We start from the raw sequence: 12655 nt of genomic DNA, 5'->3' as shown, positions 1-12655 counted from the left end.
AAGTCACTCAAATCACCTTTCTTTCCCATACTGATGCTCGGTTTGAACTGCAGGAGATTGTCTTGACCATGTCTACATGCCTAAATGCACTGAGTTGCCGCCATGTGATTGGCTGCTTAGAAATTAAGTGTTAACGAGCAGTTGGACAGGTGTACCTAATAAAGTGGCCGGTGAGTATATATATATATATATATATACACACACACATATTTATGGGGCTACTCTATTTTTAGAACAACTGACTCATAATTTTATTGATGTAAGGGCGTTTTCAAGAAGAAAAGAAATTCCAGAAATTCCCGTCATTTATCCTATCATAAACATACGCATGTGACCTCGTAAATCATAAACTCAGTGGCGTCCAGATATCAGCACAAACAGTCCACAGAGATGACGACACGATCACTGTGTCAATAAAAACATCACTGCACTTGGACTATGCCATCATCAATTACCTCATTTCCATGCTTCTGTAGAAATTCAATTTCCTGTAGCGTGAAAGTCGTCATGGAAATAGACTTCACTCTGTGGGGGGGATTCAGGCCTCGTCTAAAGGGGAGAGGAAAAAAGGGTAACAGATTAATTAAATAAAGGATAGTGTTGCAAATCTCCTGTAGTGTGAATTAGATTTCCTGCTCCCTCTCACTGTAACTCTTCATTACAAACCTGCTTATTACACACAGATCTAGGACAAGGACAAATTCAGACTGCTCTGCACCTCGCCAAGTCTGTGCGGAGAGAACGAGAGCGTACGGGTGTGTGAGGGGGTGGAAGAGACTGATAGTGTAGAGAGAGTGGTGAGCTAATGCTGCCTTCAAATCACATCGGGATGAGCGCATTGTAGGGTGCTTTCACACTGGCAGTTTAGTTCGGAGCGGGGTACGGTTCGCATGAAAATTCGCTAATGTGAACGCTATCATGCGGACCCGGGTTCGCACTGCGGTAACGTTACCGAACCCGAGACTACCTGGAGGAGGCGCTCTGAGTCCGGTTGCACGCGAACCGTGCCGCGGTTCGTGTCAATGTGAAAGCAACACGGACTCAGGTGCGCACTTGTTCAGGAAGTAAAGTAACCTGCGCATGCGTTTAGCTGACTATGACGTATTTAGTCCAATAAAACACATGTAAGGGATGATAGTGTTGAGGATTTAGCGAGAGTGAGCCTGCAGTGTATTAGCGCATATCGCGTGGAAAAATTATTAGCCTATAAAAATAGTTAAGCTCCTTTATTGGCGAATAACATCCATAAAGTCATCTTTAGCTTTTCATTTTATTGTAACTGCTAAAAAAGCTTCCCGTTCTTTTTTGCCAGGAATATTTAAAAGAGAGAAAACAGTAATGTAGACAACTGTTCAAAGGTTTCGGGTTGGTAAGATTTTTTTTTTTTTACTTTTCTGAAAGTCTCTTCTGCTCACCATGGCTGCATTTGTTTGCTCAAAATACAGTAAAAACAGTTTGAAATATTTGTACAACTTAAAATAACTTTTTCCTGTTTTAATTTCTTTAAAAATGTCATTTATTTCCATGATTTCAAAGCTGTATTTTCAGCATCATTACTCCAGTCTTCAGTGTCACATGATCCTTCAGAATTCGTTCTAATATAGCCTACCGATTTTCTGATCAAGCAATCAATGTTCTTACAATCAATGTTGTTGTTGCTTTATATTTTTGTGAAAACTGGGGATGCATGATATATCGGCCGGGATATCAGTATCAAATGATATATGTTCATTTTTAAATCTTATCATTATCGGCCCGATAAGACAATTAGGCTGATATATTAAAGCCTATAAATATTTGATAATATCCTTCAGCTGAGAAACTTCAGATCCCATGATGGTTTTGAATTGCTTGAAATATAATTGGAATCACTTCCAAAAGAAATACAGTTAAATGTGCAGCGCAAATCTGTCATTTGGGCTACATAATATTATAATGCGAACACTACTGTAAAATAATGTTGTGAATCCGTGCGCTCCCATGTTTTAGCGTGTTGTTACTGGAAGAGCGCATCCACAACAGTTACACCTTCAATCATGACTAGCACAGTCAAGTTCGCATGTGCATTTGAATAAAATGTTGTGATATCTTTAGATTTAATTGTTATTAATTGTTGTTATGGGCAGAGCGCATCCCCAACAGGAGTTACACATTCTGACTAGCACAATTAAGTTAATTTGTGCTTTCGCAGACTTTTATGCAATTGTAAGTTGCAACATTATGTTTATTTTGTGTGTGTGTGTGTGTGTGTGAAATATATATATATATATATATATATATATACTACCGTTCAAAAGTTTGGGGTCGGTACGATTTTAAATACTTTTAAAAGAATTCTCTTCTGCTAACCATGGCTGCGCTTATTTGATTAAAAATACAACAAAAATCAGTTATAGTATTAAATATTATTCCAGTGTAAATCAGCTGTTTTCTGTGTGAATATATAAAGTGTAATTTATTCCTGTGATCAAAGCTGAATTTTCAGCATCACCAGTGTCAGTGTCTTCAGTGTCAAATGATCCTTCACAAATCAGTATAATATGAGGATTTGATGCTCAAGAAACATTTATTATTATTATCAATGTTGAAACAGTTGTTGGTCTGTCAGTTGTACAGTTTTTTATTTTTTTTAGGATTCTTTGATGAATAGGAAGTTCAAAAGAACAGCATTTGTTTGAAATAGAATCTTTTGTAACATTATAAATGTCTTTACTGTCACTTTCGATCAAATTAAGTATTGATTTCTTTCCTCCAAAAAATAAAAATAAAATTCTCACTGACCCCAAACTTTTGAACGGTAGTGTATATACCCGATGTATCTCATTTAGGATGCGTTTGGTTAAGTTAATCAATTTCAAATGTCAATTTTCTTTCCACATAAAGAAGCTCAAGATGAGGAACTGAAGACAACTGGCTGACCATCTGATGATTCAATGCGTCTTTGAATCAGTCTGTGCATGTGTGTTTATTCCACAGCGTCATGATGATCTTTGAACACTTGATCTCTGAATGCCCAAGAGCAATGTAAACATGTGTAAGGGCTGCCCATTAGAAAGCCTGTTTCCTTCCTGTATTTACCCTGTTATCGTTCTCAGATTTGCTCTCTAGGGATCAGTGTGTGTCTACTGGAGGACATGCTGCCTCTGATTCTCTTACGCATCCGTTTTGTTATTTCCACCCCCTGATCTCTTCCTTTCTCTTTCATCTAATGATGCCATTTGCAGATAATAACTAACAGGAAGTTCACTTAGGTAGTTAAAGGTGCTCTAAGCGATGTCACGCGTTTTTTAGGCCGAAACATTTTTTGTCACATACAGCAAACATCTCCTCAGTATCTGCTAGCTGCCCGTCCCCTGGAAACAAAAACAAACTGGTCCAACCTGGACCACGAAACAGTGTTCCAGCCAATAACCAACAAGAATGATTTGGGGGAGGGGGAGGGGACGGGATGAGGAGGAGGGAGGGTTGTGTTTGACAATACTTTGAACGTCAACAAGTGACGTCACCCAAACATCGCTTAGAGCACCTTTAAATGAAACAGTTCACCCAATACTGAAAATGAATTTACTAAACCTCATGATTTCCTCTCTTTCGAGAAACACACTCATTTTTGGGTTGACTATTTCTTTAAGAAACACTCACATGCACCTGCTTCTATGCCGGTGGAATGGGAGGAGGAGGGAGGGTTGTGTTTGACAATACTTTGAACGTCAACAAGTGACGTCACCCAAACATCGCTTAGAGCACCTTTAAATGAAACAGTTCACCCAATACTGAAAATGAATTTACTAAACCTCATGATTTCCTCTCTTTCGAGAAACACACTCATTTTTGGGTTGACTATTTCTTTAAGAAACACTCACATGCACCTGCTTCTATGCCGGTGGAATGGGAGGAGGAGGGAGGGTTGTGTTTGACAATACTTTGAACGTCAACAAGTGACGTCACCCAAACATCGCTTAGAGCACCTTTAAATGAAACAGTTCACCCAATACTGAAAATGAATTTACTAAACCTCATGATTTCCTCTCTTTCGAGAAACACACTCATTTTTGGGTTGACTATTTCTTTAAGAAACACTCACATGCACCTGCTTCTATGCCGGTGGAATGGGAAGGAGCGTTTAGTATGTGCAAGTATGGAAAAGACATTTAAAGCTACTCTGCCGTCCCTCTGTGCTGAAACGGGTGACAGTTCATCTGACACCTGAGCTGCAACAGATGTTCAAAACACCATTCACACAAACACACCCCCTCGAAACCCCCATAAGGCAAATCCAAACACGCCAACACAGCACTTCTGCTCTAACAATCGCTGGTTGTTTGCACGTGGTAATGCAAGTGCGCTGGTAAAATCCCTTCAAAAAAAATTCCCAATTCTGGGGACGTCACCTGTAACTTCCTCTCTTATATACTGTATATATTGTGTGTATCCTTCCTCTTATGGCGACATGAGGCATTTAGTGATAAATTCTGAAGGGCATGAACAGAAAGGCCTTGGTAAGATTAGACCAGGTGATAAATTATTCACACGATCTGCTGCGGGCCATTGGCACGGGGTTGGGGTTCTGTAACCGTGTCCACCAAGAACCATTCGGCTTCAACAAACTTCCTCAAGCCGAACGTCTAACTTACCCCAACTGCCTCTAATCATCGCACCAGTAATAATTCTTCAGCAGCCTCATAATATATCCTTTGAAATTATGCAAATGTGCTATGAATAGGTATTATTTACATTAGTTAGCCAGCCGGATGTTGTGTAGAGCTCCTAAAAGGATAACAACAGCTACATAAAAGTGATCTATACTATATCTTTTGCACTGTATTTCAAGTCTTCTGAAATCATACACTATTGTGTGGGAAACGTGTACAATGGTTCTCAACCTTGTTGACTTAAAAATAACATTTAACACTGTGTTATTTTGTATATTTTTAAATAATGCTGTGGGTTTTTTTTTCAAACAAATGTATTGTAATATAACTTTTTTTGACTTCAAAATAACATTTAAAAGACCCCCCCCCCCCCCCCAAGATATTTCTGGTATATTTCTGCTTTAAAAACAAAGCTTTTAAACACTTAAATTCCCTCATACAGTATATCCAGGTTGACCAAGTTTATGATAACCCTGGTTGTTTTTATAAAAAATGCAGTTGTTAAGGGAACAAATTAAAATATGAAGTATGATTTTAGCTTACATCTTGATTCTCAGCTGTTTGGGCTTATTTTAAACCTTGTTTTGTTTAATTTTAAGTAATATAAGCCAACTTGCGGCCCACTTTGTATTATTTTGTATATTTTTAAATATACTGTGGTGGCTCATACCGACTTATTTGTATTGACAAAAAATAGTATGGAACTGCTATTTAATTAATAGCCTTACCTTATAGGTCTACTGTTTATTCATCAGATTATTAGTCGTATTCGTACAATTTATGTGTATGTTAAGTAAAAGTGTGTGTGAATTTTTTTGGTGAAATAAATTTGCTTTTTTTTTTTTTTTTTTTTTACAAATGTATTGTAAAATATAGCCTATATATTAGGCTATAAATATATACTACAAAAGTGGGTCGCGGCTTGATGACCCTGGGAAAAAGTGGGTCCCATGGCCAAACCACTTGAGAACCACTGTCCTAATGGGCCCTGGGCCCCATGATTGTGTAGCTCTCAAACCAAGGGTACACTCAGCCCATTTTGTGTTCTATAGAAGAAAGAAAGGCATATAGAGTTTGATTGACATGATGGAGATTAAATGATGACAGAATTGTAATTTTTTGATTGACGCTTTGCTGGTCATGGCCACAAGCTAAAATTGGGCAGTACACACAGAATGCAAACAGAGAACCAAAACATATGCCTTATATTTAAAATGCACATATTTTAGATTCACACCATTGTTAAAGTTGGCATGAAAAAGAAGTCTCTTTATAAACGGTAGTCTTTTCTTCCATATTGTGAGATATATCCGAGTGAAACAGCTTCGCGAACAAGAAAAAATTTAGGGCCGGCGCGGGACTTGATTTTGTCCATCGGGCATTGATTGGATCATTCTGGTGTGCTACTGCTGTGAGTGACAGGTCGCCCGCCCTCGCGCCAGTAAACACGTCATCAGAGAAGAGAAGTCGGTGCAAGAGGGAGGGGAAGTGATTTCGATTCAAGATTACAAAAGAGCAACATCCCTTGAACTTGCTGCACTGAAATGGGATCAACCTCAAAGTGAGCCAACAGTCTCTTGTTATTCAGCCTGCATTTCTATATAAAGGAGGTCCTCATTTCATCAGGCAAAAGGACGACACACTTCCCCCTTGACATAGACAAGAAGCATCAGAGACAGAACATCAGCGACTGGCCAAACACAAGAGCATCATTAGGATGTCATCTTAGGGGCAGTGCTTGCAGAGGCGGCTTTCCAATAACAAATGAATCACAGCCAGTCTTTGAGAAATTACACAAAACGATTTCCACCAAATCATCAAGACAACATTAGCATTGCCTAATGAATGACCCTGACACACATACCCACAGAAACACGATGGGAAACACAGGCCTGATCCCACGTGTACTGGGTTACTTGAATTTGTTCAGAGGGTTTTTATTTGACTAAAGTGCTGCCACACAAAAGCAGCGTTCAAAATAGCGCCAATGTTTTGTTTTAATGTTTGAGATGGAAAGTTAGCAAACAGTGCCCAAGGCCAACACTTAACCTTTAAGAGTAGCGTGTGAGAAAGCCATTTCAGATGGTGGTGAGAAGCTCTGGCATCAACTTCACACACCGGGTGAGCCTGCAGATGCCGCATCTGGTTTCAGTAATGAGTGTGAGAGATGGGCTTGTGTGATTGGTGGTTGTATTGGGGTTGTGCGTGTGATGATGCTCTGAGCAGGTGGATGATGGGCTCGGGGAAAATGGGTCAAAAACTGGGTGAGAGGCCAGTCTCCTCACAGTGATAATGTATGGCAGAAAGAGAAACATGTACGTTTATGAGGTCTGTCAGCGTGTGGGTGTGTGGGTTTGCACAATACTTCAGTTCCTCTTAAGAAATCACTGCCAGATAAAATGCTGAAACTTCCTCTTAACACATGCATCAATGGAAGTCATCAACAAACCCACAAACACACACACACACACACACACACAAAAAAACACATCTGAAACAGCATGTCTGCAGAAAGGTAATCATACCCTTCAAAAGTAAGAATTTTTTTGAAGGAAATTATTACTTTTATTCAGCAAGGAAGGACACACTAAAATGATCAAAAGTGACAGTTAAGACATTTATAATGTTAGAATAGATTTCAATTTCAAATAAATGCTGTTCTTTTGATTTGTTACACTGAAAATACAGACATTTAATATATATATATATATATATATATATATATATATATATATATTTTTTTTTTTAAATACAGTTTTTACTGTATTTTTGATAAAATAAAGACTTTTTAAAAATCCTACCGACCCCAAACGAATGAAAAGCACAAACTACTCATCAGACCGCAACATTGCACAACTCACTTCAAATGAATCTTTACAAATACTTTGCGCCATACCTAAAAAGAAAAATCTTTAGCCATGACATAATACAGAATGCCCTTGAGTGCCTTATCGCTTATGAAACGATTACTGCTTAACATAAAAAAAAAATTCAATTAAAAAAGAAAAACCTTTCATTAAAACATTTTATGAAGCAATGGTAAAAAAGCTAAAGATAAAGAGGCAAACCAGCTAAAAGGAAATGTCACATGCCTAAACAATAGTGTGTGACTAAAATAAAGACAAGATAGAAACAAGATAGAACAAAGACAAAGAACGAGTATGTGGGTAAGAGAGAGTGAGAAGGCGAGAGATAAATTGAGGAAGACAGAGGAACTGAGTAAGAGAGAGAGACAGATGGATCCACCCTGTGCTGGAATGGGTTTACCCAGTAACTGACCCCATCATAAACCTAACAGGGGAGTGTTTGCTGGGAGCTTGACCTCATCCAATCTCTACTCAGGTAACACTCCTCCTCACCAAAAGATCTGTGTTCTTATTCGGAGATTTATAGAAGAAAATCACAGTTCAAATAGTGGTCAGCTGATATATGGCTTTTCTCAATGATGCTGGTCCGGATATCTTGAGAGAAGGGTGATCAATGGCTGATATTACACTGATAATATACAGTATAGGGTGAGTTCTGGTATATATAGGTTTTGTTTTTAATTTACTAGAATTCCCCCTAAGTTAAATAATGATGAGAACAATATTTTAAGCCACAAAAAAAATCTAGCCTATGTCATAGATTTCTATCCTACTGTTATTTGATTGAACCATCAAATTAAGTGAATGTCTGAAAAGTGTGAGTGGAGCAATGGCCTTCTTACACATACACACAACCACTGACAGGCTCTAAGGCAAGAGGACAATGCGTGCTTCCTGTCCTAATGTTTCCACTTCCTGTGCACATGCAGATCACATGCTGCTGATGCGGTGAATTCTTGACATACACTTCCTGTTTAAGAAACATACATGTTCACTCAATACAGTCACATCATGTACAAGCCATACGTACAGATAATGACCAGAGTGATTATAAATGCGCAGATTAGAGAGTGTGATTATAGTTCAGATCAGGTGAGACAGAAAATGCAGCAAAATCACTACATGATATTATCAATCAAACACAGACCTGAATAAAATCAAAGATTTGATAACGAGGCAAAGGCTGTACACAATGTGCTGAAGTGTAATATTTAGGGTTAGGATATAGAACAAAACAAAAATGAATGTTCAGAATTAAAATCAGTCGATAATTTTTTTTTCATGTTATAATGGCAAATAACCTATGAATAGTCGATATTAAAATATTTTATTCAATTTTGACGCAATAAAAAACAAAACACTGAAAAATCAATCACTTTAATTATATTTAACAATAGTATTAAATTAAGTGTTTTTAAAGAGTACACCTAAGTGAGTGTTAGATGTGTGTTAAATGTAAAAATAGGCATACATTTGCATGCATATTTAAAGGGATACTCCACTTTTTTTGGAAATAGGCTCATTTTACAACTCCCCCAGAGTTAAACTGTTGAGTTTTACCGTTTTTGAATCCATCAGCCGATCTCCGGTTCTGGCGGTACCACTTTTAGCATACATCATTGAAGTGGACAAGACCATTAGCATTTCTAAAAAAAAAAAAGACCAAAGAGTTTCGATATTTTTCCTATTTAAAACTTGACTCTTCTGTAGTTACATCGTGCACTAAGACCGACGGAAAATGTAAAGTTGCGATTTTCTAGGCTGATATGGCTAGGAACTATACTCTCATTCCTGCGTAATAATCAAGAAACTTTAATGCCGTACCATGAGTGCAGCAGGCGTAATGATATGACGCAGCGCCTGAAAATAGGCCACCTTCGGTCAACACAACGGAACTATTTTCAGGCGCTGCGTCATATCATTACGCCTGCTGCTCTCATGGTACGGCAGTAAAGTTTCTTTTTTTTAAAGAAATAAAGTCTTTTTTTTTTTGAGAAATGCTAATGGTCTTATCCACTTCAATGATGTATGCTAAGCTATGCTAAAAGTGGTACCGCCAGAACCGGAGATCGGCTGAATGGATTCAAAAACGGTAAAACTCAACAGTTTAACTCTGGGGGAGTTGTAAAATGAGCCTATTTCCAAAAAAAGTGGAGTATCCCTTTAATATCCCATATCGATTGATACATTACAATGCGACACCAAAATATAATGCATCCCTAATTCCAAACAGAATCCTCAGTCTAATTCACTGAAATAGCCTAAAACTCAGTCAATTACTAAGAGATTTGAAAAACACCAGATCTCATTCACTAATAATTGCGTGGTGGATTATTTTGTATGTGTACCGTACGCACAGGAGAACTTCTCACAAAATGCATACGTACATGAATTTGTTCTTAACCTCGTTTTAACGTCAATGAATTTGGAGTATTTTAAATGAGCGACAGCTTGTTAGTAATTTGCATAAAACACATCCAAACAATGTCCATACAAGGGCTTTCCACACACACTTTCCATTTGTCACTCTCAGCAAACATGACACAAGATCCTCGAGCAATGACAAGAGTGTACCATCCACAAACACCTTTTATACAGATTACAGACTGATTAGCAAGATGTACATGCACCGTATCTGCATTTATGCACTCCTCACAGCTTGAGCTATAACTTTTTTACTCTTTTACTGTATGTATATACACTCACCGGCCACTTTATTAGGTACCCCATGCTAGTAACGGGTTGGACCCCCTTTTGCCTTCAGAACTGCCTCAATTCTTCGTGGCATAGATTCAACAAGGTGCTGGAAGCATTCCTCAGGGAGTTTGGTCCATATTGACATGATGGCATCACACAGTTGCCGCAGATTTGTCGGCTGCACATCCATGATGCGAATCTCCCGTTCCACCACATCCCAAAGATGCTCTATTGGGTTGAGATCTGGTGACTGTGGAGGCCATTTTAGTACAGTGAACTCATTGTCATGTTCAAGAAACCAATTTGAAATGATTAGAGCTTTGTGACATGGTGGAAGTAGCCATCAGAGGATGGGTACATGGTGGCCATAAAGGGATGGACATGGTCAGAAACAATGCTCAGGTAGGCCGTGGCATTTAAACGATGCCCAATTGGCACTAAGGGGCCTAAAGTGTGCCAGGAAAACATCCCCCACACCATTACACCACCACCACCAGCCTGCACAGTGGTAACAAGGCATGATGGTTCCATGTTCTCATTCTGTTTACGCCAAATTCTGACTCTAACATCTGAATGTCTCAACAGAAATCGAGACTCATCAGACCAGGCAACATTTTTCCAGTCTTCAACTGTTCAATTTTGGTGAGCTCTTGCAAATTGTAGCCTCTTTTTCCTATTTGTAGTGGAGATGAGTGGTACCCGGTGGAGTCTTCTGCTGTTGTAGCCCATCCGCCTCAAGGTTGTGCGTGTTGTGGCTTCACAAATGCTTTGCTGCATACCTCGGTTGTAACGAGTGGTTATTTCAGTCACTGTTGCCCTTCTATCAGCTCGAACCAGTCTGGCCATTCTCCTCTGACCTCTGGCATCAACAAGGCATTTCCGCCCACAGAACTGCCGCTCACTGGATGTTTTTTCTTTTTCGGACCATTCTCTGTAAACCCTAGAGATGGTTGTGCGTGAAAATCCCAGTAGATTAGCAGTTTCTGAAATACTCAGACCAGCCCTTCTGGCACCAACAATCATGCCACGTTCAAAGTCATTCAAATCAACTTTCTTCCCCATACTGATGCTCGGTTTGAACTGCAGGAGATTGTCTTGACCATGTCTACATGCCTAAATGCACTGAGTTGCCGCCATGTGATTGGCTGCTTAGAAATTAAGTGTTAACGAGCAGTTGGACAGGTGTACCTAATAAAGTGGCCGGTGAGTGTATATATACACAGGTGAAACTCGAAAAATTTGAATATCGTGCAAAAGTTCATTTATTTTAGTAATTCAACTTAAAAGGTGAAACTAATATATTATATAGACTCATTACATGGAAAGTGAGATATTTCAAGCCTTTATTTGTTATAATTTTGATGATTATGGTTCACAGCTTATGAAAACCTTTTCACAATATTCTAATTTTGACTTTGGGGTTTTCATAAGCTGTGAACCATAATCATAAAATTTTAACAAATGAAGGCTTGAAATATCTCACTTTGCATGTAATGAGTCTATAATATAATATATTAGTTTCACCTTTTAAGTTGAATTACTGAAATAAACGAACTTTTGCACGATATTCTAATTTTTCGAGTTTCACCTGTGTATATATATATATGTGTAAGCAAGATGAAATATATTTAAGATCTATATTCATGTATAAAGTTTATCTTAACATAAGGCCACCAAGAGTACGTTAATCATTGAATCAGTTATTCAGGATTAAAACTGGGAATTGCTGGCACAGTTGTGAATCCGGGCAAGGCCAGAGGATCATCTCCCCATGCAAATGCCCTAATTAAAATCCAACACCTAATAACCACACTGGGGAAATTGTGCATATATTTTGCTTTTGACAATCAGCTTAAATATAAGATGTACTAAGGTAAATTGCTAAATGAAAACATAATATTGAAAAATAAAACTTGAACTAAACCTAAAACTAATGATATAACCTAAAGAATAATCCATATTCTTAAAAAAACCTACTCTAATTCTATGAGAACAGGGAAGTTATGTTCCACACCACAACAATAACGAAAATGACAGAGTAGCTACATCACTGGAATCACTTTCAGAACAATTATTTTTCCAGCTGATGAACGAAAAAAAAAAACATTTTACACCCAATCAGAATCAACCTGACAAAAAAACATCTTGAGCATTTAAAGCATCAGACGACATAACTGCTGTGCGCACTTATAATAAACAGAACATTAACGGTGTGACATGGTGTGGTGGATGCTAATATAGTTATCGTTTTTGGTGTGACTGAGCCTTAACATTTACTCAAGACATTTACCGTTGCACTGTCAGTTGTAGAAATGTTACTAAAGATTGGTTGTAAGGAGACTCCCATGCTTTGGCTGTCTGACATCTGGTGTGCACGCTCCAGTGAGGGAGCAGACGTCTCTCTGGTGAAGTTGAAGCCATTTTAAAGCTGGTGCTTAG

General features: G+C 38.3%; 1 protein-coding gene across 6 annotated transcripts in view; it reads right to left on the bottom strand.

The window, feature by feature from the left end:
• agfg1a (ArfGAP with FG repeats 1a) overlaps window positions 1–12655 on the bottom strand; it is a 32119-nt gene that overhangs the window by 14747 nt on the left and 4717 nt on the right. For all 6 annotated transcript variants that reach the window (XM_056243307.1, XM_056243313.1, XM_056243311.1 and 3 more), the window contains exon 2: window positions 456–549. In XM_056243307.1, the coding sequence (XP_056099282.1) occupies window positions 456–549 (94 nt within the window). The remainder of the gene's footprint in view (window positions 1–455; window positions 550–12655) is intronic.

The sequence above is a fragment of the Rhinichthys klamathensis genome, unplaced genomic scaffold (assembly GCF_029890125.1).
Source record: "Rhinichthys klamathensis goyatoka isolate OS25496 unplaced genomic scaffold, OSU_Roscu_1.1 h1tg000786l_1, whole genome shotgun sequence".
In the NCBI taxonomy this organism is placed as follows: Eukaryota; Metazoa; Chordata; class Actinopteri; order Cypriniformes; family Leuciscidae; genus Rhinichthys; species Rhinichthys klamathensis.
Note: the sequence above shows the minus strand (reverse complement) of the source record. Positions and strands in the feature narration are given on the sequence as shown.